The sequence below is a fragment of the Amblyomma americanum genome, chromosome 1 (assembly GCF_052857255.1).
Source record: "Amblyomma americanum isolate KBUSLIRL-KWMA chromosome 1, ASM5285725v1, whole genome shotgun sequence".
Classification (NCBI taxonomy): Eukaryota; Metazoa; Arthropoda; class Arachnida; order Ixodida; family Ixodidae; genus Amblyomma; species Amblyomma americanum.
Window position 1 is genome coordinate 32999490 of NC_135497.1, and position 25956 is coordinate 33025445.

At 47.5% G+C, this 25956-nt stretch overlaps 1 protein-coding gene across 1 annotated transcript; it reads left to right on the forward strand.

Moving 5' to 3' along the window:
- The first annotated feature begins 1757 nt into the window (after positions 1–1757).
- LOC144125918 (transmembrane protease serine 2-like) lies at positions 1758–25956 on the forward strand. The gene is made up of 10 exons (XM_077659771.1): positions 1758–1766; positions 2776–2833; positions 4238–4348; positions 4413–4560; positions 4620–4700; positions 4863–4924; positions 17888–18044; positions 18824–19059; positions 19311–19390; positions 25807–25956. Exons 1-10 carry the CDS (start codon positions 1758–1760, stop codon positions 25954–25956), a joined length of 1092 nt encoding a protein of 363 aa, XP_077515897.1.

Genomic DNA, 25956 nt, shown 5'->3' on the forward strand with positions numbered 1-25956 from the left:
GTTTTGAAGGCCTCTAACGAACGCTCCCGCATGAATGGGCCACATCGCGATGCTGAATCCTCCGTCCCCCGAAGGCAGATCACGGTGCCATCATGCTGTGCAGCGTTGGATTGGACCGTGATTTAAGAGCGTTCGCTCTTACTATTCGAACTCAAGCGTTTAATATCCTTCCCAGATTTCAAGATGGCGGCCGGTCATGTGATCACATTGCTGCAGCGTTGTGCAAAATGTGACCCCTCATCACGTGACCGCGCGCGCGCAGTCGTCGGGGACGGCGGCTGGTTTAGCCCCTGTGCTGGCGCTCCGCTATATATGTAACGGAATGCATCTTCAAACCGCTCAAAAAGACAGGGGCAAGGAAGAGACCAACACAAGACAGCACAATTTTGCGCGATTTCTAGATGCATTCTAACACTAGTCACAGGCTAGCCCGTCTTTCTCCGTTGTATATGTTACGTCTGATCGGGTGCTGAGACTGGTGCCACTTGGGGTCTCCATTGGTGACAATATTGTAGGCCATCCATTTGGTGCAGAGGGTTTGGAGGGATGTCAAGCAAACTGACGCACTTCGGTGCACAAAGTTGTTAGTCGGGTTCAACCCTGGCTTGTGTGAGGGATTCGTACCGACGACATTTGGTCCTCAAAACCGTAATGAGGGGGACCTTCGGAGGGGCGTGGCGGGCTAACCGGTGGTCGCAAAGAGGTGCCGATGGTACCAAAAATAAAGTCGTCCATTCGTGATGTACACGTTGGTGGCCGAATTTTAGACGTGGGAGTGGAATTCGGATATAACGAATTTGAGACTCATATATAACGAAGGTGCTCGTTAATAATCATCGTTAGTAATAATATAAGGCATAGTCGAAAGCATCGGCAAAAACAACTAAGCTAACGCTCTTCATTTGACTTCGCATTCGCGAATCATTCTTTAATTTCATTTTAGAGTGGCCCAAGAAAACTATGGCGTGCCAATTATTCTAAAACTTGAGTACCAATTCGATTCATTTCGAATAATTATGAATATGTAATATTTCATTGGTTTGAAAAGGGAGTGTATTCTATTCGTCATTCAAATATTAACATACCCTTAGTAAATAGCGACGGCAGGTGGCTTATGTTGTGTGCTTCATAAAACTGGTCGCTGAAAGAGTTTATTGTGCTGGATGTGCGGAATCGCATGGCGCCGTCACACTCGTGGGTTTTGTCAATGCTGGCACTAGACAGAGGTGCAGCCTTTTTTATAGATATTCGATAGAACCCAACTGTAACCGGGCCCTGCTTTGAGACTTCAGCGGCGCCCGTTTCAGAAGCCCGTCAGTGAGGTCCGGAAACGACTCAGCAAACTTGCGAAATAGCCCTTACATTTTAGAGGAATGTTGCGTTTTCATGAAAGTGTTCTAGAAGCTGCTATCTTCATCTGGACTATCCTTGTAGCTACCGAACTAGTTCAATTGTGCTGACATTGCGAGTTTTTTACAGCAAACCATTGAACGTGCTACAATATTTTTTTTAGCCCTAGTGCCAAGTCCATGCTGACGGCTGTGTTTTTTTAGTTTGCAAAGCTCTTTGTTGCATAACTCCTACCCTAGAATCACGGAGAAATTAGAACCTTTCCTTGCACCTAAAACTAAAAAGAACGGTCATGAACCACTCTGAGATGAATTAAGTCAAATCCTTCCCTTAGGATCCGGTATGGAGTGCGCGGTGAGGACAAGGAAAAAGTGTTGGTGCCAACTGTTTAAATTAGGCAATCCGGTATGGCAAAGGTATGAATGGCACGTGTGCCTCATGAAGGTGAATCGTTAGTCAAATTGCTGTAGCAAAGCACATTCGATAGAAAGTTCAAGCACCAAATAAATCCACTACGTCACCAAGTAGAATTACGTACACCCTTATTTTCAAAAGAAACTTCTTGGAAAATTGCGCCACGGTTACGAACAATCTCTCTGACAGAATAACAAGGCTAGCTGCTGGGCAAGCAACAGATAATATGGCACGAATTCTTTGGAGAGACAGAAAAAGGGAATAAAAAAGGCAGGACTGGCATAATTTAGCAAGGTGGAAAGTTGGGCTGGTTGGTGCATAATCTTCTGGCAGGAACAGCGCAGCACGAGACAAAGAAGGGACAGGCTGGACACGACGCTGGCTAACAACCAGATTTTTAATACGTCTCACTCGTGCAAGAAAGAAAGGACAGAATAAAAACCCATAAGATGTGCACGTGGTAATAGATTAGGACTATGCACGCAGATAATCAATTTCGCTGTCACGAAGCGCTATCGAAGGTATGCTGACGCATACGTCGCTCTTTTTTCTGATGTCAACGACCAGGGAGATTGAAGAAGACTTCAACATCAGAAATAAGAGTGACGTATGCGTCAGCATACCTTCGATAGCGCTTCGTGACAGTGAAATTGATTAACGGCGTGCATAGTCCTAATCTATTACCACGTGCACTTCTTATGGGTTTTTTATTCGGTCCTTTGCTTCTTGCACGAGCGAGATGTATATATTCGACGAACGTGCATTAAAAATCTGGATGTTAGTCAGCGTCGTGTCCCGCCTGTCCCTTCATTGTCTCGTGCTGCGCTGTTCCTGCCACAAGATCTGGCATAATTTGCTGCCTTTTTTCCCCACATTTCGCCTGCAACACAAATAGCGGCTGGGCTAAGATTAGCAGAGGCAGGACACATTGTAACAGCAGTTCGTGTAACGACGTCTAAAACACTTCCGAACGCAGGCTGCGCGAACGAGCTCAAGGCGAGGAGCAAGTAGAGCCACATATGCGACGGTGTCGTCGACTGCCCGGATTTTTCGGACGAAACCTCCTGCGGTGAGTGTCTTATTGCGCGACGCATGAGCTGAGCCGACACCGCGAACGAGGCCCAACGGTCTCAGTGTGCGTTGACATCGCACTACTGGCTGTAAGGTGAGGATTCTCACTTTCTCACATTGCCAACTCTAAAACCAGGAGCTGCAGCACACACGCTCACAAAAACCAAAAATAAAAAAAGAATGTGAAAACAGAAACAACAAACTTTTGAATGTATGCAAAAATTGGCAACAACAGCTGACACTACAATCATGTAATAGGACACAAATGAGTACAAATAACTACAAGAAAGAAGAAAGAACTAAATTTGGACCAAGTGATTTTTTAATAAAAGAAAAGCTATTACACAAAACGAACGGAGAAAAAACGTATATGACAGCACAATGTGGAATACAACGCAGAACAGGCTTAGCAGAAGATTCGCGCCGCCTTTGACCAAACTTCTCAGCGCTACTTGGACCGAGCGCTCTTCTTTTAGAATGCTAACGCAAAATTCTCAAGTTCCGCTCTTTTTCGGCTTCATTGGCCCGGTAATTATAGTATGCGTCGCCATTTGTTCCTGCATGCGACTGATTAACATACGTTCACATTTATTACTTTTAATTTCTGTTGTGGCTGCGAGGAGCGCCATTTATGGCGTGTTTTCATGTTGCGCCTTTACAACCGTTACTGCGGATCCCATGGTCTGGCAATGGCGGCTGTACTTCTAAGCATCTTTTTACCAGCAGCCAATACGGCACGCTTTGATTCGTAGACGCTACTGCGATCTTAAAGCAAGGCATCAATTTGGCCACATGTTAATCTTTTCAAGCGTATATTTACATTTGCCATCCCGGCTACTACCATAAAAAATATCTAGCAAGATACTGCAATCCCATGGATGCTAGAGGTTAAACAAAACTGGAAGTTGGAGTTCAGGAGAGTTCGGATGGCTAGAGCTGCATATATATGACTTGGTTGCAACCACTGGTAATCCATTTCTTCTGAAGGATTTGAATCTTAAGCTTCATCTCGTTCGAAGAGGCTCATTTTCAACGGCTTAATCGATATGTAACCGGCAGCTTTCGTGCATATCAAGAAAAACTGCACAGAGAGCTCACAAGTCTGTTTTAAGTTGGCGCCTGTCTCGTGCATTTTTCCGCCTCTGTGTGTCTTCGTCCCCTGTTGGGCCGTGCTCCCTTTAAACGTGAACCAAGCCAATGTATCAGCCGCCGCAGTGGCTTTGGCGTTCAGCGGCTGCTGATCCCAAGGTCGTGGGATTGAACCCCAGCCGCAGCGGCCACATATTGATGCAGGCAAAATGCAAATACGCACTGTGCCACGTCATCCCCAGACGGTGTAAACTAATGCGCAACACACGTGTCGATTCGGGAATACGACTAAAACAAAGGATCACTTATGCAGACAACTGCGGTCCGGGACTTCTCCACTGCGGCGACCGCCAGTGCGTCGACATCGCGCAGAGGTGCGATGCACGGCTGGACTGTGACAACTGCGCTGACGAGCAGAACTGCTGTGAGTAGTCTTTCGCGGTGGGCTGTGGGCGGCGAGGGGACCAACACGGTTGCCGGGCGCGCAGTGAGCCTGCCCGAGCTGGGCGGCTACTTGCGCGCCTACCAGCGCGGCCACTTCCGAAAGGTATGCGTGGACGGGTTACCCGAGGGACGCCGGCGGGACTCCCTGCTCAAGCAGCTGGCCGACACCGCGTGCGCAGCGCTCAACCTTGGGTGAGTCGGTCGCCAAGCGCGCTCGTGCGGCAGATGCTGACCTCAGCCCCCTCTGGTAGGCCGCCCTCCCGGGTGGAGCTGCACCACGATGGCAACAGCAGCGATTCGTATCTGCAGCTGCTGGATCCGCCGGGCCTCAGGTGGGTTCTTTTAAGCGCGCATAACAGGTAACGAGCGACTCTAGCGTCGGGATGCTGATTGCTCACTCCAACGCTTGGCGGCATGTGAATGCCATCATGTTCTGCGAGAGGTTTCTTGGCGCGTGACACTCCGTGCTTTCAAGAATGTGAACGACGGCGCAGGTTCTCCTCTCCGGGAGCGTGCCGAAGTGACCTGGTGGTGTACCTGCTGTGCAGTCCCCCAGGTGCGTGGCGAGCCACTGGCTGGGGAAGCGCACCTCTGCTTGGCTCACATAAAGCGCACCTGTGCCGTGTGCTTTAGGCCAGCAGGTGTGGGTGTAGCAGTGCCACTTGAAAATAGTAAATAATAGGATATACAGTGAGTGGCATTACTTTGAATTTCCTGTTCTAGAAGTTGTTACGCTTCTGTCTAGAGTGCAATGCTATGCCCGTCGTACATGGCCTGCTGCAGCCGTGGAACGACTGAATACACTTCCAGGTGTTCTATTTGTGGCAACACAACATAGCGTAACTTTTTGGCACGGACAAAGAGAAGGCGGACACCACCACTGCGCTAACTTGAACTGGTTGCTTATTTCGGGAAGGAATAGCGTATATATAGACAGAAGGGTAAACTCAAAGGAGATGGCATGACCAAAATACTCAAATGACGTGTGGCTCAGATAATTTACAAGGTAGATGTAGTGATAACGTAGCTAGAATAGAAGTCCATACGGTAAAAACATGGCGGCTTATGGTGGGGAGCCAGCGCCCTCTTCGAAGTGTGCGGACAACTAAATAATAACGTCATAATTAAAAAACCAGAAAGTGAAGTCATATCACACGATTTTTGGAGAGAGAAATAAATCCTCGAACGCCTCCAGGTTCAGCGCGACCCACGAGACAAAGGCGAAGAAAGATGACACGAGGAGCGCAGACTACCGACGCTATCTTTAGCGCTCGTTGTGTCTTCTTCCTTCGTCTATGCCTCGTGTGCCGCGCCGAAGATCGAAGCGTTAACGAACCAATAACAGGCCCAACTATTTGTCCTTATGCCCAAGAGGTACCACTATAGGTACAGCGACCTATTTGACAGCCTTTCTTGATCATCCGAGTTTGCGAGCAATTGGTCGTGACAGAATTGTGCCGATTGAGTTTAGCTCACGTGAAAAGAGACAACAGTGCAAACTTTTAACCGAAGTCATAACTTATTACTTTAAAACCACAACACACGCGACTCGGAATAGTGATACAATAGGTTGTTGAACTAACCCATGAGACAAGTTTAAACTTTCAGAAGGAGCTAGTTGCCTGCTGTGCATAAATGGCTCAAAATTGCTGTAAATTGCGCTGTGATTTCCCGGTGCAATTAGCGCTGCTTTTTAGAACACATACAGACACACATATTCGGCAATACAATGAAAGGCTACGCAGACCAAATGAAACAAAATCAAGCGCGCACAAAACGAAAAAGGCACGGGATAATTAACAAATACGAACCGTGATCTTGCAGTAACAGGAAACTTTCAAGCAAACACTTCTTTCAGGAGATTACCCAAGATTTCAGTAAAACAACGGACCTCATTTTAGAGAGCTATGTGCCTAACACACAAGTCAAAATAGCATCTGGGCATGCGATAGGGCACTTTGGAAAGACCATCGCATATGACATACAGCAGTCTCTTCTCCATGGCATCTATGATAATAAGAGGGCAGTATCGCGTCACCATCACATCTACAAAACTCAGTGCGCACAAAACCCTTTTCAGTCGCAGTTTTTTAGTACTCAGTAACATGTAAATAGCGTAAGCGTTCCAGGCAGCATTTACTTCCTATTTGCAAGATCTCGAGCTACAGATTTCTCCATTATGAAAGCAGCGCCCAAAGTTTACAGCAATATTAAGCATGTGCATAGTTTAAATCACTGGAGTGTGCACTCTGGTCATAGCGTTGATTCACCACGAACGCAAATAATTTTCATGCAGTATTTCACGCAGTACAGTCAACACAAAGCACAACCATTCATTGTTACAGCAGGTGCCAGGAATTAACAGAATTCACTATGGAACATACGCTTTCATACAAACTACCAAGCTATCATCGGAAAGTCACATCTGAAACCTCCGACGTGTTATGACACCATTTTGGCTGGCATCCCGAGCGACACAGGCCGACTGTTGACCATCGGCCATTTAGTGGCTTCTGGTCGGTAGCCGATAGATCGGCAACTGATCGGGCGGTGAGCTTATGCCAGGCTGCTCAGCTCAAGCCTGGACTCAAAGGTAGGGCCAGGCTACAGCCCTGAAGTAAAGCCAGCCGTCCCTCAAAAAGCTTGGCATATGCAGATGGCCCGATGTGGGGCCTACATGCAACCCCGGGCTACATTTACCACGGACCCTGCTTTGGTTTAATTCGTGACGGCCGGTGATACTTGAAGCTCTTTTAATGGTTTAGTATCTGACACAAAAAAAAACAAGTCTTTTTATCAGCGTTATTATCAAGATTTTTTCCTCGAAACAACGACGGCAGAGTTCTGCTTTTTACGGCGCAAGTTCGGAAGCACGGAGTCAATCATGCGCCCTACCGGCGGCGAAGAGCGCATGCGCACGCTTCAGCGACATGTGCTGCTTTCGCGCGTTCTCCATCCCGTGTGCAGCTTTCTGTTGAGAATTCAGCGCGACCGTGCTGCAAGGTGAGTCTGTACGTGAAAATCAATTGCATTACGGGTGCCTGAGCGGTAATTTAGCTTGCGAAATATATTATGGATGCTTATACTGTTCTCAGCAGTTTCAGCCCCGCGCTCTGGTATGATGCAACAGCGGACGATCGCCCGTGGGCACCTGAGTGCCTCTTGCTTTATTAAGGCGCGCTACCAGATATCTTTTCGGACGGGAGCAGCGGTGACATGTTACACGTCGCCGCATTAAGGCGGCTGTGTACTCAGATTTAGCAGCCGCGCCAGTACGGTGTGGGCGCAGAGTACATTACTTTTTATGACTGTGCCGTTGGCCACTTTCGACTATCGTTCTACAGTTGCGGGGCAGTGTGTATACACAAAGATTTGGGGCTTTGTGTGCCGTGCAGTGGCATTGCACGACACACGAGCATTTTTCCGACGCTTCCGCCTCTGCCGGGATCCAATTCCGCTAACTTTGGACTCACCACGTCTGAGTGAATAGCCCTTTGTGCGTAACTTGCACTGCGCCGTGATTTAAAACGTGGGTGACACTTCAGCACTTTATTAATTAGCGAGTATTAAAGTTAGACAACGTTTCCTCGAGGCGATCGCCCAGAACTGGTTGAGGCATACAGATTGCTGTCGCTGTATATGTGCCGTTCAACCTGATGTGCTCGCGGAGTGGCAAATCTACCTGACTGAAGGCACTGCATTGAGCTATGGTATTCTGTACGGAGGCAAAATGCTTAGAGAAATTTGCGCTTGCTAGGGTCATAAAAAGCTGCTTTGATTACGCTTTCGTGCGTTTCACGGAAACCGTGCAGTCTTATGGAAGTGTAAACCGGCCTGAGTTAGTTGCTGACTATATACAACAGGCCATTAGCACATGGAAACTATTTCCGTCTGGCTTGAGCCTTTGCTGTCATGGTGTTGGCTGCCAGCTCAAAGTCACCGGCTAATGTAGTACTCGTTACTACTCTAAGCATTGTTTCACATTTGAGTACTTAGCTGCTACCGTTTTTAGTTCCCACCACGTTGCATGGGCTTAGAAGGAAAAATTCTAATTTATGCTTCAAACATGCGCTTATGCAGCTCCGCTAAGTATGTCTAGACCACTTGAATTTACAGCCATTGTGTCCTTACGTAGGCAACTATGCAAATTTGTCATGAAAGCAGTTTATTGGCATCATTCGTCACAAACGGGACTGTCGAAGTGTTGGTTCGCAATATTGTTCGCAATATGATCTGCTAAAAACGTGTGGGGGAAAGCAGTGCAATTCTAGTTCTTGAATGAGCTCAACAGATGTATTAAATAAAATCTGACACCTAAGCCAGTGCTGCATACAAAGCCATGTCCATATGGTTATATAAATGGAGGGCTCGTAAAAAGGATATAATTTATTTTACGGGACGTTTTGGTATTGCAAACTAAGAACTGCTGATTCTTTATTGCCACTGCATTTAACTTAGGGCAGTGTCTAGAGTATGACATGCACTGATAACGTATTCAGCATTGAAGTGTTATTCTACAGTGCAAAAAGAGCACCTACCAGCATCATTCGACGCTTCTCAACAGCAGTCTGTGTCGCTTTCTAAGATCAGGTTGGAACAGCGTAGTCATCTTTTGTCATGCCACGGTATAGCTGCGACTTGTGAGCAAAATAAAAACAAATCGAGAGCAAGCTTCTATTCAAGCTTACAGGGCCTATTCGTTCACCCTGCACTTGCAGCTTAAGTCGTTTATGAATTATCCACCCATAGGAAGCCTGGTCTAATGGTAATCTCCAAGAGAAGTGAGCTTACTACCCCTTATTCTTGGAATGCGACCAGTGTTAATGTGACCTCGAGTGCTGGTACACTGTCATGCGTAAGCAGCAACATTATGCTGTCTCGCACAAGTATTTTTTTATTACTTTCATGAGCATCAGTGGCCGCAACAAAGTGTTGGTTCCCTCGTACTCTCAGGCAAAAAATCTGGTTTAACCCGTCAAGAAGTTGAGCAGTCTATACAAGGCTCATGCAATATGAAAGTGAAGTGCATGGGCTTCAAATTCTGAACCGAAGAGTTGGAATTTTTCTCACCTTAAAATAGTTTCTTTTGATGGTTTTGTTAGCCTAATCCGAAAGCCATGTTCTTTTAGCGCTGCAGTGTGGTCCCAGCTGCCACTAAAACCTGGAGTTTTATTTTTAGTAGTGTGGTCATCTTTTCCATGACCAAGGCGGTCGACTGGCCGCAACAAAAGTACTCATTGCACGTTGCCTATCTAGGTGAATAAGAGGCTTCGCCGTGCGGCCTGCTTCGTGCCTCAGGATTCAGAAATTACCAGAACCTTACCATTTTCTTCATGGCCGGATATCTATTAGCTCATATTTCTTTTCAGGCATCTAAATGCACTATTACACAATAATTGAATTTAAATGAGTATAGACATCTAGTTTTAGTTACATGTTTCCTTCTTTGTAATATCACCAAAGTTATTTTATTTTGCCTACGGCCGCTAAATAATTGATAATTAAAATTCTTCTCTCGTACTGTTTCGGTTTCATTAACCGAACAATAGCTGTTAGGGCAAAGGTGACCTCTTGTCATATGAGGCACGAAAAAAACTGCAATATGCAATATAATCGCTGGTTCCTTTGTTACTATTCTGGCTCTTGAAGCGGGCTGGTTTCAGCGTTGTAGTGAATTAAATCTATACCAATTAGTGTTGAGTAATCTTTATTAAAAGGAGCTTGCACAAATGCCAATTCATGGGAGAGAAAGAGTAGGGAAAGGGAGACCACATTAGGAGGCCAATTCCTGCCTCAGGATTTTATTGCAGTGATCGTTTGGTATTGTATTGAATCGATTGCAGTTTTTTATTCGTTTCAGGTGGCCTAAACCCATCTTTCACGGCACAGGTATTGTTCGGTTGTTGGAAACAAAACAGCATCGAGAAAAACTTCAATTATAAACAATTTAGCGGTCGCACAGGAATACCAGGGAGTGCTCCCAGCATACTAATGTCTAACGCATCATTTCAAAGCAGAAAACACACAAGCATAACCGCGGTTAGCTGTGTCATTCAGCTTTAAGTTAACTGTGTCAGCGTGTACTAAAAGGGCGTCATTAATAATTTTGTCAGGAAGATCATAGAAAAGAAATTTTTATCATGGCCTTTCATCTCTCCAAGAATGCATATAAGAAAGTTCCTTCAAGTATGTTAAGCTTCCTCCCCAACGCGCTTTACAGTCTGTGGTACCCATTTTGTAGCAGTGTGCACTAATTACTAAAAACTGAAATTACACAGCATCGGATGGTTTTCTAGTTAGGTGATCATTACAACTTGCTTGGTTGGTCTAGGCCACTTTACTTCCGCGCCCTCTGCAATCCAACAGCTGCAGTAAGGTGTCCCTTTGCTTGCAGGGCCAAGTGCTTGATCGTTGTAGTCAAGGGAGATGCGGATTGTACGTATTGCTGTCACTCAGGTGAATAAATTTGATAGGGGTCTAGTTTTGCGACTTCTTTTATGTGCTGCTGCTTCACTTACATATATCAGTTATTTCTCTTTGACCCTGGCAGTAAGACGGCTTTATACAACCTTTCGCAGTGACCTTCTTCAGGCGTCATGCTACACCAAGAAAATCTGGATACTCAACTCAACATTCTTACAGTCCAAAAGGTTGCGCACCCTGCACCTGAGAACCAACCCCACGACCTCCGGTTCGGTTCCCACCGGTGGCATATGGTTGTTTTTTCTTCTGCTTTATTAGTCAATTATATTTAACCGAAAAAAAATCCCCTATGCTCCTTGGTTCCGATGACTGTTGGCTTCCTTATATATATATATATATATATATATATATATATATATATATATATATATATATATATATATATATATATATATATATATATATATATATATATATATATATATATATATATATATATATATATATATATATATATATATATATATATATATATATAAAAGAGAGCGAAGTACACGCATCGTTTAAGGAAACGTTTTCATTTTCCTCGACGTGTTGATCGGAGGACCAATCTTTTTCATGGGTGATTTGCTTCATTGGTGTCTGCCATTTATTTATAGGGGTTAGACCTAGAGCAGGGGGGAGAAAAGACAATACCGAGGAAGTAAAAAATATAAAAAGCAGGAAACGGCAGCTGGAGCTGTACGAGATGGGTCTGGGGGAGAAGGGAATAAAGAAAGGGAGAGAGAGAGTGCGTGGAGTATGTAGGTAGTAGGGCAGTACAATGCCCAGATGCGACCCCTGTTTTGTTAACTGTTGCGTGGTTGCCTGTTGACAGGTGTGCCGAACTGGGCTGAGGCGGACGACAGTGCGCGTGGACGCACGGCCACCCTCCTGGAAGGATGCGTGGTGTTGTCGCTTATCCTGGCCGGAAGGTCAGGGGGCAAAAGACCAACCACGGAGGAAGGAGCCAAACAGCCATCAAGCAGTATTTTCTTCTCCGGCAATACTGCGCCACTTAGTGGTATAGCCGCCGCAGCTGGACATCGCAGCCGCACCTGGGTGTGTGTGTACACACACACACACGCACGCACGCACGCATGCGCACGCACACACACAAGCCAACAGTCACCGAAACCAAGGTGCACAGAGGAACGTTTTTTTGTTCTTTTTATGTGCAGTGCCAGTCAATTGAAGAACACTACTTCGATTAATCTGTCGCTAAAAGAAAATTACTTATAAAGAAGCAGAAAAAACAACCATGCCGCCGGTGGGATCCGAACCCACGACCTCCGAATATTCCGTCTGGTGCTCGACCAACTGAGCTACGGCGACGGCAGTCCAGTCTGCTGCTTTCGTGGGTATATATGTTTTGCGTGTAAGCGAACCTTGAGAGTGTTCACCAGCGCCGCCCTCGTCCATAGCGGTGGACGTAACACGTCCTGTAATACCGCGAGTGTGACGTGGCACGTCATCTAACGGCGAGGGCGGAAACTGTGCGAGAGCCCTCATGCTACCTATGGCATCAACACTGCCGGAACCGAGACCCCCGTTAAGCTATTGGCAGACAAGGCAAATGAAATGAGGGGCTCATTTGACAAATATATTAAGGAAGCCAACACGCGATATTCGCAGGTCGTGGGTTCGGATCCAACCGGCGGCATGGTTCTCTTTTCTGCTGCTTTATAAGTAATTTTCTTTAAACCAATTGATTGGCACTACAAATTAAAAAAAATTACAAACATTCCCCTATGCACCTTGGTTTCGGTGACTGTTGGCTCCCTTCATAAGTTTGTCAAACGGGCCTCTCATTTACTTTAGCTTGTCTCTCTCTCTCTCTCTCTCTCTCTCTCTCTCTATATATATATATATATATATATATATATATATATATATATATATATATATATATATATATATATATATATACACACCGGAAGTGATTTCTTTGCAGCTGATTGATCAATATAATATAAATTCACCAAAAATTGAAAAACGTAGCAGGATTTAATTCACGCCGTTTCGGCTGGAGGACCAGCCTTTTTCGAGTGCCCTCTGGCTGGTCGAGGCTGGTCCTCGAGCCGAAACGTCGTGAATTTAAACCTGTTATGTTTTTCAGTTTTTGGTAATTTTATGTTATACATATATAATCAATTTCCCTCAGTTAATCTAATCAGCTAAATTGCTTATTAGGCTGATTCATAGAAAACAGTAACATTATTTTACATTTTGGATTGCTTTAGTTGTGATCTTTTGATTTGGACAAAAATTTTCTATGTTGTGGGAAGTATCCTCTCTGTGATATTTCTTACCAAAAGGGCTTGTTCTGTAGCTATCATTTTTGTGCTTATTTTCTTCATGAATGCATCAGCCAGGTTCATTTCTAACTTGCGCAGCTTGTGCACATCCCCGTCATCTTTTCTAGGGCCTGCAGAACTCTAAAATAAACCTCCCATCAACGCATTACAAGGACAAGCTGAAGTTTTCTATTAATTGTATAACAACCAATTAGGAATAGACAGAATATTGTGCATTCTATCGGCTAACCAGCACTGCACACGCTCGTATCACACCAAAAAGGTTAAATATTTTTCGTGCAGGACCAAAGCATTCGAGAACTCTTTTTTCCCGTGCACGGTTTCTGAATACAACCCATTACCCGACAACATTGGTGACTGGCCTCCTATTTTACTGAGTAATGTAATTAATCATTTACTTTTTATTCTATTCCTTAATTTTATTTCTTTATTTTCTGTTATCTTATTTCGTTATTCTATTTTATCTTACATTATTTTATGCCTTTTTCTTTTTAATTATGATGTTTATTTTGTTTAGTAATTCGGTCGTTTAAACTTTCCATCCAATCATTATTAATCATTACAAGTGATAATTACACTCTTAAGGATGATTGGCAGTTCATGAGGACACGCTCTGTGCGCAGCCCGCGGTGACACATCCTGTCCCCCCACTCATGAGGCAAGAAATGCTTTCGAATTAATAAATATTTAATGAGCGTGTTACCAGCAGGGCTGTTTATAGAATCTTAAGTCGCCCTAATATATTTTTTAAAGCTATTCATTTAATTGATGTCTAATAAATAATTTCTGTTGTCTACTTTGGTATTCAGAACAGTTTTGGAGGGTGCCGAGTTATGTCAAGGCAGAGTTAGCAATGTGTGACAATAAATTTCTTCTGTTTCTAAAAGTCGACAAAGGATGATTTCTTGGGAATAAGCTGTGTTCAGCTTGTAGGGTTTCAGAATTGCTTTAGAAGATGAAAGCTGTTGCCTTCTTCGCGCTGTCCCTTTTAGATTTCACTGTGACAAGCGTCTCGAGTATTTTCAGAGTGAAATGGCTGTTCATATTTTAGTCGATTTCAGTGTTTTATTAGGGTGTTTGATATTTTGACACATCCGCCACTAGTGCAAAAATTCTATCTCAAAAAAAGTGAAGGAGCAGATAGACACTTTGGCCCATTGTTAATGCAATGTTGATCTCTTTTCTGTGAGAAATATGCGATTAGCAGCGAAGTCTCCAGAAAGAAGACCAATGATATCATGAAATGCGAAATTATCTTGTACGTTGACACAAATCAAATTATTTCGCATAAGTAGGACACTTCATTTGTCAACAAAGGACTGAAGGAATTTCTCGAACACGTGTAACCTCATTTTTTCTCTAATTCCTCACAAATTTCGAAAGTTTGTTGCCCACCAATGAGCAAATTTTTTTTCAAAGCGTTGTTACAACCGCAGTTCTTGAAATAAAGGCATGTACGTGAGGGATGTGGCACAAGTGCTCTTTTTAGTTTGCCTGTTAATTTGCCCGAATTCGCCACGCCACAGATAAATGAACTGCACGAGAGCCCTTTCTGGACATCTAACAAATCAACAGTGCTGTTGCTTACCAGAAATATCTTGGTATTTAGCATTCACTAGCCTGCATACTCTAGCAAGCCGTTTCGGGGAAGATTGCCGCCGCGGTGGCTGAGTGCTTATGGCGCTCGGCTGCCGGCCCGAAAGATGCGGGTTCGATCCCGGTCGCGGCGGTCGAATTTCGATGGAGGCGAAATTCTAGAGGCCCGTGTACTGTGCGATGTCAGTGCACGTTAAAGAACCCCAGGTGGTCGAAATTTCCGGAGCCCTTCACTACGGCGTCTCTCATAGCCTGAGTTGCTTTGGGACGTTAAACCCCTATAAACCAAACCACCAAACGTTTCGGGGAAGAAAATGGCACGTTACTTGCTGAAGCAGCTAAGTGCCTTTGGCCACTGAACCCAAGGTCAAGAGATCAAATCCTGGCTGGTGCAGCCCCATTTTGATGGCGGTAAAACACAAAAACGCTCGTTTACTGTGCAAGTCATAGAGTACTTTAAACAACCACAGGTGACCCAAACTGATCTGGAGCCCTCCCCTTTGGCGTCGCACACAGCATACATGCATAATGACAGTTTGCACAAACTAATCCGAAGTCCTCCGCTGCACCAGGACGCACAGCCCCCATGCAGCTTCTTACTTTTCATCTTTGACTCACAGAAGGCGACTAAGATAACCAGATCTATCCAGAGACCGGGTATATCCGTGCTTTTGCTTTTTTTTTTTGCAGCAGAACAAGTGCTCACGGATCTCAGTGAACCAAAAAGACGAGTTTTCAGAAACAAACACATGAAGGAAACAAGGGAGTAATTCCGTACGTTGATGCCACCTCACTGTACTTGGAAAAGAAAAGGGGCTAATGCTCCATAGTTGAATCACCATTTTACATTCCACAAGGGCTTGCCAAGAACGTGTAGGCCAGTGACGGTTACTATCAAGCAATCTGTCTGACGAGCAGCACCTTTACTGGTTTTTAAAATATAATGAGGTCTCGGCTGTTTAGTTATCCTGTGGCCTGGCAGGTGTTGCGCAAAGGGCAGGCATTAAAATTGTAGATTAAAAAGCAGTGTTGCAAAAAAAAGAGAACTGTCACCTCTGGCCTCCACTCGGAAAATCCACAAAGCTGCTGCACAAGTGACACGGAAACTTTCACAAGCGTTAGTGATTAAAAATGCTGGCACTCCTGTGTCAGCTTTCCGCTGTTTTTCGATTGATTGAAGACTATTCTCACCTTGGGCCGCAACAGCGTGCAATGGGTAAAGTAACTCTGCAGCGCCATTTTGGTGATTTTGCTGGGTTTCTCTATGTATGTAACATAACTGCGCCAATTATTCTGCTGCAGACGAGATATACAATTGGTTGGCGCGTTCGCGTGTGTGCTTGCTCATTCACCTTGTTCTGACTGGCTTTAGATGCTCGCGTGCAAAGAAGGTCGAATTGTTATCGTGCGGTGCGAAAAATCACACTTGCAACGTATGCAGAGTGAACGAAGTAATGAAGTGGAAGAATATTACCATTATGAGTTTATTGCCTGCATAAATAAATGCAGTGCACAACAGTGATGTATTCTTCATGCAATAAAACATTTTTTGGTTGTGTAGATGTTGGCCCTGCGTGGTTATTTTCGTTTTTCTTGCATCTCTTGTGCACTGACGCAATTGGCATAGCATTACGGGGATTATTAAGCTGTTGCTACACACCCGCGTCCTGAAGCCTGCACCTGGCTCATGGCTTGCTCGAATGTTGAATGTATGAATAAAGTCATTGCGTTCGTGTTTGGTAACTTCTGGAGGATGATTAAAGGCCTTCATTCATTCAATCGATACCAAGCAAGACATGAGCCCGCTGCAGGTCATTGGAGGCGGGTGTGCAGCAAGAGCTTAATATTCCCCGCGAAGCTCTTTAGTATACAAAAGTAAGAGACGAGGAGGACCCAATACAAAACTGCATCAACATTGCTGGCTATCGGTTATCAGGGCGGTGACGGGGAGTGGTTGGACAGAGATCTCAAAGGGATCGGTTCTTACTTGGGCTGACATTGGCACATATTCTCGGGCCACTTACCAGCCAATTATAGAATTCGGTCTCGGTTGTGCATAGGCTCCTGCTCGGCCCTGCGTCGGGATGTCGACGAAACGCGTCGGGCCGACGAAGTCGACCTCTGGAAGGCCAATGCCAATCCCCAATCTCGGCTCAGAATATTTCAGCAAGGTCGGCCTGTGCAGTTTCGATCGGCTTGCCTACGTAAGGACGACATCACGCCGAGCTCGTTTTGCGCCTTGCTCAGTACCACATTTCTCAGTGGCAATGCAGAGCAGTACGACTGGAATTGTCGCTGGTATGGCAGAAAACAAGCGCGTACACGTAGCCAACAAAAATATAGCACGAGGACAAAAAGTAACCAAGCGCTTGAAATGAACGCTGTTAAAAGGCAAGCAGCCGCATCCAACGATGTCACGAGATGACGAGCTGATGAGAGAGATAAGAGCCTCTACGCGCTGCTCAGAGAGAGCGCGAACGTAAATATTTTTCTTAATAAAAGTGTTTTCTTTCCAGACAAATGCACACGAAGCATTCTAAAACCAAAAATCAACATTGTTTTAAACGTTTATAAACCAGAAATATGTAACCCATTATTATTCTCTTATTTGCGTTTGTCCTCACACTTCATTTTGGCGCTACAGTCCGCAGCCTCACTAATGTCGCTAGCGTTTCGTTCAAGACCGCATTCGAGCTGCGCCTACGCGACCTATGTAAATTGACCTTGTATTCTATTGCATGTTTTGTTAGAGCTATCAAGGAAGTGCTGACAGTCTTTTCGTAGTCTGAAAATGTGGGTACCTTCTGTGATTTCACAAATGATTCTATGCACATTATTCGCACCAACAGTGCATTCGACAGTCTTGCAGGAACGCGTGGAACACATTAAGCAATGGACTGCCAGATGGCGGGAGTGTATCCCGCCATCTTCCTCGTTCAGAAGCGCGCCATTGGTCCGCTTCTGGCCTCTGTGTGGTCGGCCTCCTTCCTGCTGGAGGCGTGCCTGTGGGCGTGGCGTCACCCGTGTTGGTCTAAGACAAGACTTACGGCGCTAGCTAGCAGAGCAGCAGCTCTGGGGCGCGCGCGGTACACAGCCGCGTAAGATGCCTCGAGGAGGCGCATGATGTCTGCCGTCTCGCGCAGAGTGCGGCCAGTCCTCAGCGCTGCCAACGACCCAGGAGGTGCGCCACGGAGACTGGCCCTGGCATGTGATGCTCCTGCAAGCCGGCAGGCACGTCTGCGACGGCACGCTGGTCGCCGACCGATGGGTGCTCACCGCCGGAGCCTGCCTGCCGCAGGGGTGCGCCTGCTTGAAAGCTCGTCTTCGCTAGGAACGGCGCTCCAATTCGTTCTCCTTGAATGTGCTGCAGAATGCGTTTTGGTTCGGGCAGAATTATAGGCAAACTCATAGATAATGTACCCTTTGCAAGGTGCATACCTGAAGCTCGACTTAAGCAATCGCTTCGCCAAGCGATGAGATATGGAGAGGAGGATGCAGTCCTTGTGGTTCGCAAGACGTCCTTAGAAAAGCAGCGTTATGGCAGTGTTCATGGCCAGATGCAAGGGTTTGTGACGATGAATAGGTGGTCTAAATCGGCTGAAGGTGCGCGTTTTTCCTATTGCCAGCCCATCTTAGATAGGCTGACTAATTAGAACCTTACGAATTACACCTTAAGATGGCGATAACATCTTAGAAAATAGTTACCGGTTACCACCAAGGTGCATTGCTTCCATTTATTGTGACGGTCAAAAATACGGACCCTTTCTTGGATTTTTCAGATTTCCGCTCAAAATCTGCCGTCAGGAAACCTGGTGCAGCAGCCCTTAAAGCGCATTCTACATTAAAAAAGGAAACAGACTCAAGTGGTTGGTCCAGTTATGTCTTTCTCAGTCAGAAAAGACTGGAGGTCAAGAAAACTGCACGCGGCCATTTTGTAATCAGTGAACCCGCGCCTAGCGGGGGCGCCTTCCCTCATCCTCTTTGTCACGTGGACGTGGCGCTGGTTATCCACAGTCTCTGCTCCATGCTCGAGAAGGCTCGTTTTATTTGGCTCAACAGATACGGGACATAGCTCGCAGGCGTGACCCCAGCGGCGAGTGGCAGGCCCGACTGGGCTCCGTGCGCAAAGAGTCCGCGTCGCCCTTCGACGTCAGGGCGGCCATCGCGGCGGTGCTGCGCTCGGCCGACGGTGTCCTGGCGCTACTGCGGCTCGACGCGGCCGTGCCCCAGAGCCGTGCCGTGCGGCCGGCCTGCCTCCCCCGGACGCCGCCCCCACAAGCGGGCCGCTGCGCCACGCTCGCCTACGGTGTCAAGGGTGAGTGAGCTGATGTGATGCGGCGGTTGTTGATGCGAGGAAGTCGCTGCTCCGTAGTGCGTTTTGCGAGGCACGTGGGCGATAGGTGAAGAACACAAAATTTCGTGACTTTGCAGCTCTTCAATGCCGCGGCACTAAAAATTCCTTACTGGTGAACAAGAATGGAGGTCACTAAGTGCGGTCTTTGTGTCAAGCTATAAGCAGCCAAGTGGAGAAATCTCTCGCGTTATGATGGATGTGCCTTTGCGCAGGAGACCAGTCGGAGCAAGTGAACCTGGAAGCGTCCGAGTGCGGTCCGGCTGTCTTGTGTGGTCGGCAAGCTTCCTGTGTGGTGAGTCCACCGTGGATCATGGCCGCCTCCGCGAAATGGAGTCCTGCGGCACATGAATTTGCCGTAGAAGAGGCGCTCAACTGTCATGCTTAAAAACGAGACCCACATAAGTGTTCTTCAGGGTTAGACTTTTTTTATAACGTGCCAAAGAAACGGATGTGCACGATACTCGCGTAGCAAATGTTCTGACAGGGCAAGCACTGCGTGCAACGTTTATTAGGATGCGCGAAACTAAAACCCAAAACAGTGTAGCACGTGGAGTGCAGTGCAGTAGTATATATATATATATATATATATATATATATATATATATATATATATATATATATATATATATATATATATATGAAGGAAGACAACAATCACCGAAACCAAGGTGCATGTTTATTTTGATTTTTTTAATTGGTAGTGCCAATCAATGGGAGAATAATACTTCCCTTAATCTGTAGCTAAAAGAAAGTTACTTATCAAGCATAAGAAAAACAACCATGCCACCGGTGGGATCCGAACCCACGACCTCCGAATATCACGTTCGGTGCTCTTCTAACTGTGCTACGGCGACGGGTGTTCAATCTCCTGGTTTCGTGGGTATTTATTTTTATTGAGTGTAAGCGAACCTTGAGAGTGTTCACCAGCGCCACCCTCGTCCATAGCAGCGGACGTAGCACGTCCTGTAATACCGCGAGTGTGACGTCGAACGTCATCTAACGGCGAGGGCGGAAACTGTGCGAGAACCCTGTTGTGCTACCTATGCATCAAGAATGCCAGAATCAAGACCCTATATATATATATATATATATATATATATATATATATATATATATATATATATATATATATATATATATATATATATATAGTGAGCACAGTGCGTAACCCTCGTCTTCATCTGTGAATATTCATCATCATCTCGCATCTTCGTCTTTTGAGGAGTGGCCGCCATATTTGCCAACGGGAATAAAGAGCTCGCTTGGTCCACAGTCTCACAAGTGGTGGAGGCCGCTCTAGATCCCGCGTCCTCTCCGTCACCACACTGCAGCTCCGTTCCGGTCGTCACCTGGCCGGACCATCTCCGAAGATGGAAACCGTCGATCAACAACGCCGTGACGCTTCCGCAGGCCTTGCCGGTGCTCCAGCAGGTGTGCTACCCCTACCTGCTGATCCCTCCGCCTGCAACCCTGACTTCAACGCCCCCGCTGCTCCTATGTCACCTGGACACCCTACATGGATCGTCACGACCCTTCAGCGCGAGCCTCCTACATTTGCGGGTCTCCGTGGTGATTACGTCGAGGACTGGCTCGATCAGTACAATCAGGTCAGTGCCTACAATCGCTGGGACTCTGCCATGAAGCTTCTCCACGTGCCATTCTATTTAACCGCCGTGGCTAAGACTTGGTTCGTCAACCATAAAGATACCATCCCGGACTGGACCCACTTTACATCGCAGCTTCGGCAAATTTTTGGCACTCTTGGTGCCAGCCCTGTCACCTACAAACAAAAGTTAGATGCGCGTGCCCCTCTGCCCGGCGAATCTTACACGTCTTACATTGAAGATGTCTTGAGCCTGTGTCGACGTGTCAACAGTGCCATGTCCGAGTACGATCGGGTCCGTCACATTCTTAAAGGCATCGGCTCCTTTGCTTTTACCACGCTGGCTGGCCAAAACCCTACCACAGTCAACGATATCCGCACCACATGTCACCGTCTTGAAGACCTCCAATCCCTCCGCTTGCAAGACGCCTGGGAACCCCGCCTTTCAACTGATGTGGACTTGCGCTCTCTCATCCGCTCCATCATCCGCGAGGAGCTGCACGGCTCCACCTTACCGCCGCTGGATTCCCATCAGCACCGGCCTCCGACCTCGTCATTGCGTGATCTAATCAAGGACGAGCTCACTTCCGTCACTCGTCCCGCGGCGTCCGAACCATCTGTGTCTACTTGTGCGCCTACGTATGCCCAGGTCGCAGCGTATCCTGCTCCTCCCGTCTATGCCTCACATTCGCCGCCCGTACAGCCGACTGTCGCCTCCTTATCCCAGCGGCCCGCAATGTACCCAGCGGTTTGGCGGCCGCCTTCGCCTCGCTCTATCTGCTACTACTGCGGAATTCGTGGACATGATGCCCGCGTTTGTCGTCGGCGTCAGCGCGACGAGCGTAACCAGTTTGGGTACCGTTCGCAACGACGAAACCTACTCATCGCGTGGTTACCGCCCTACTTTTGCCTCCAATACTCCTCATCACGACGACACATACTCATCGTTTCCTTACCGGCCAACGTTTCGCCCCAACAATCCTCCCCGCTTCTCTCCACCGACCGCTCGCCGATTGTCCGCTTGTCGCGCCGCCGCTCCCCGTCACCGTTCCGGCGCTTTTCATCGCCTCTACTTCCAGCCTCTCAGGCACCTGGTCGCAATACGGAAACCTATATTGTGCAGTTTCCGGAGCTAAAGCTGCACCACTCGCCCACCCTTCAATTCCTCTTACGCTGCCGTCGAACTTGTTAGCTGTTAATGTTGAAGGCAGTATTGTAGACGCATTGATTGACACCGGCGCCGCTGTTTCCGTCAGCAGTTCTGCTTTGTGTTCCCATCTTCGTAAAGTGCGCACTCCTTACTGCGGTCCTTCTCTCCGTGCTGCTAATGAAGAATCCATGCATCCTTCCGATCTGTGTACAGCACGCGTCCTTATCAACGGCATCCTGCACCACATCGAGTTCGCTGTACTTCCATCCTGTGCTCACCCTCTCATCCTTGGCTGGGATTTCCTCCACTCCGCGCAAGCTGTCATTACATGTTGCCCTCCTACTCTGGAAGTTGCTGACTCCGACCCTTCTGACGCTCCTGCAATTCCATCTCATCACTTGATCAACACCGCGGACCATGTGCTTTATCCCGGCTCTGAAGATGTCATCTCAGTTGCTTCTGCTTACGTACATGCTGGGGACGTTTTCGCCACAGCCGTGCCACGTCTTCTCTCCAGGGGCATTCTCCTCGTCGCATCCCTTCTTCGCTTCGTCAATGGGACTGCCCTTCTGACTGCGCTCAATACTACGTCGGAGCCCATTCTTCTGCGCGCTGGTACTAAAGTGGCTTCTGTGTCTACCATTCAACCTGTCACCGTTTTTTCCTCGCCACCATCCAGCTTCGCCATTTCGTCCCATCCTTCTTCTCCGGCAGCTATTTCCGCTACTATCAGCGACGATCTCATGAATGCTCAAAAAGGAGAATTGCTTGCCCCCTTGAACAAACATGCCGCTTCTTTCGATACCCAGTCGAAAATTTTGTGCTAAATATCGGCGGCTACGCATCGCATCCACACTGACGGTTCGCGCATCATTCGCCGCCGCCCGTATCGTGTGTCTTCTAGTGAACGAACAATTATTCAAGGTAATGTCACCGACATGCTCAAGCGCCGCATCATACGACCTTCTTCAAGTTCTTGGTCCTCACCAGTCGTGCTGGTACAAAAGAAGGATGGTTCCCTACGCTTTTGCGTCGACTATCGCGCCCTCAATAAGATCACTCGAAAGGATGTTTATCCACTTCCTCGGATTGACGACGCCCTCGACTGTCTCCAAGGTGCTAATATTTCTCTAGTCTTGACCTCCGATCCGGCTACTGGCAAATCCCCATGCATGAAGAGGACAAAGAGAAGACAGCTTTCGCCACGCCAGATGGCTTATATGAATTTAACGTTATGCCGTTCGGCTTGTGCAATGCTCCGGCCACGTTCGAACGCATGATTGACACCGTACTCCGCGGGCTGAAATGGAAAACTTGCCTCTGCTACCTGGACGACATCGTAATTTTCTCCTCGACTTTTTTTGAGCACCTCGCCCTCCTCGATGAAGTTCTAAGTGCTCTTTCCGCGGCCGGACTTCAGTTAAACACAAAGAAGTGTTGCTTTGCTTCCACTTCTATCAAAGTTCTCGGACACGTCGTTAGTTGCAGAGGCATAAAACCAGATCCTGACAAAGTTGCTGCAGTACTGGATTTTCCCCGCCCCACACGGATTAAAGACCTGCGCAGTTTTCTAGGACTCGCCTCATACTTTCGTCGTTTCATCCGAGGTTTCGCATCCATCGCCGCACCTTTGCATCAGCTTCTTGGAGTCAGCACGCCCTTCGTTTGGTCTGAGGCCTGCGAGGCCGCCTTTACTTTTCTAAAGCAGGCTCTCACATCTGATCCGATACTGGCTCATTTTGATGACAGCGCTACAACTATTTTGCAGACTGACGCTAGTGGACACGGCATTGGTGCCGTTCTTCTGCAGCGCCAGCAATCTTCGACTGAGAGCGTGATTGCTTACGCAAGTCGTACCCTGACTGCAGCGGAGCAGAACTACACGATCACTGAACAAGAGTGTCTTGCAGTTGTCTGGGCCGTTCAGAAATTTCGCCCCTATTTGTACGGTCGCCAGTTCACCATTGTAACTGACCATCATGCGCTGTGCTGGTTGTCGTCAAAGAAGAACTTCTCTGGGCGCCTCGGCCGCTGGATTCTCCGCCTCCAGGAGTATGATTTCACAGTCACCTACAAATCGGGAAAAAAACACAGACACCGATGCACTCTCTCGTTGCCCCCTCGCCTCCGCAGAACCTCTGTGCTCTGCTCCTGTTGCTTCATCGCTCCCAACTACTAATTCCATCGCTACCCACGCCTCGACGGCCGCAGCCATTGATCTGGTGCCCGCTCCCGCTCTCGGCGATCTCGCTTCAGCACAGCGGGCCGATCCTCACTGCCGGACTCTCATTGAACGCCTGAGTGGTGCTATGCGGCCTCCAAATGCCAGCCTCCGACGCCAACTCAACTGTTTCAAGCTGGTTGACGGCACCCTTCTTTGGCACAATCATAGCGCCCTGGGTCACGCCTGGGTGCCTGTCATTCCCCATTCTCTTCGCCGTGAGGTTTTGCAAGCACTTCATGACGACCCCGTGGCCGGCCACTTAGGATTCCAGAAAACATATGACCGCATAAAGCGCCGTTTCTTTTGGCCTGGTCTCTCCACCTCTGTAGCCAAATATATTGCATCTTGCATCCCTTGCCAACGCCGCAAAAGCTCCACGTCTCCTGCTGGCCTTATACAACCTCTTCCCTGCCCTTTCTCACCCTTCGAAGTCGTTGGTATTGACCTGTACGGTCCCTTGCCACTAACCTCATCGGGCAACCGCTGGATCGTCACAGCCGTCGACCACTTAACACGGTACGCTGAAACAGGCCCCGTTCCGTCTGGCTCTGCCTCCAAAAATGCCCATTTCTTCCTCAACGCCATTCTTCTGCGCCATGGAGCCCCACGTGTCCTTATCAGTGACCGCGGCAAGTCATTCCTCTCCAGCATCCTTGCCGAAGTTCTTCATGCTTCCCGGACCGCCCATAAAACAACTTCAGCCTATCACCCCCAGACCAATGGGCTCACCGAACGGTTTCACCGCACCCTGTCAGATATGCTGTCTATGTACATTCACCCCGCCCACACCAACTGGGACGCCATGCTCCCCTTTGTAACCTTTGCCTACAATACTGCCGTGCAACGAACAACCAGTTTCCCCCCGTTTTTCCTTGTGTTCGGTCGCCCCTCTACCTTCACTCTCGAAGCATCTTTCTTCTCTGCCCCCACAACCTCTTCCGGCCTTTCCAATGACGTATTTCCCGTCTTGCCTACTGTCGCACCATTGCCCGCCTGAACACTGACGCCTGCCAAGCCTCCCGGAAAACAACCTATGACTTCAAACACCGTGGAGTGCGTTTCTCCCTTGTGATGAAGTGTTGCTGTGGACTCCTGTGCGTACCCCCGGATTGTGCGAAAAATTTCTCAGCCGCTTTATTGGTCCGTAAACTGTACTCGAACAAACGTCCCCCGTGAACTATCGCGTTGTTCATGTGTCGCGTTTAAAGCCCTTCACCCGTCGCCCTACTTCCCTCTAACGTGCGCCCGGGACGGTCGCTTTCGCCCATAGGGGGAGAAAGTGTGAGCACAGTGCGTGACCCTCGTCTTCATCTGTGAATATCCATCATCATCTCGCATCTTCGCCTTTTGAGGAGTGGCCGCCATATTTGCCAGCGGGAATAAAGAGCTCGCTTGGTCCACAGTCTCACAATATATATATATATATATATATATATATATATATATATATATATATATATATATATCTTATGCTACCTATGGCATCAAGACTGCCAGAACCGAGACCCTATATATACATATAGGGTCGTCGTTCTGGCAGTCTTGATGCCATAGGTAGCATAAGAGGGTTCTCGCACAGTTTCCGCCCTCGCCGTTATTTATATATAGTAAAAACATTTGTTGTGTGCAAAAAAATAAAGTTTTCTCATCTGGCCCCTCATATAGTTCGATGCTGGGACGCAGCGGAAAACGGCAGAAATTCATTGCAAGAGGTCTTTGTAAACTTCGCAGCACGAAGCCCTGGCAGGCCGCCAACTCATGTGCTGGCACGGAGACCGCTGGCAGCTGGCGGGCGTGGCTGCCGAGCCTTGCAGCGGAGGTGCGCAGCGCTTCCATGGGCTTGGGCCGCACCTGGCGTGGGCAGAGGCGGCGCTCTCCTAG

Excerpts from the sequence above, each read along its gene's own strand:
- LOC144125918 (XM_077659771.1), top strand. Across the intron at positions 4,561-4,619 it reads TGCGCAGCGCTCAACCTTGG|GCCGCCCTCCCGGGTGGAGC; the intron begins GTGAGTCGGTCG and ends CCCCTCTGGTAG. Across the intron at positions 18,045-18,823 it reads GGAGCCTGCCTGCCGCAGGG|GCGTGACCCCAGCGGCGAGT; the intron begins GTGCGCCTGCTT and ends CATAGCTCGCAG.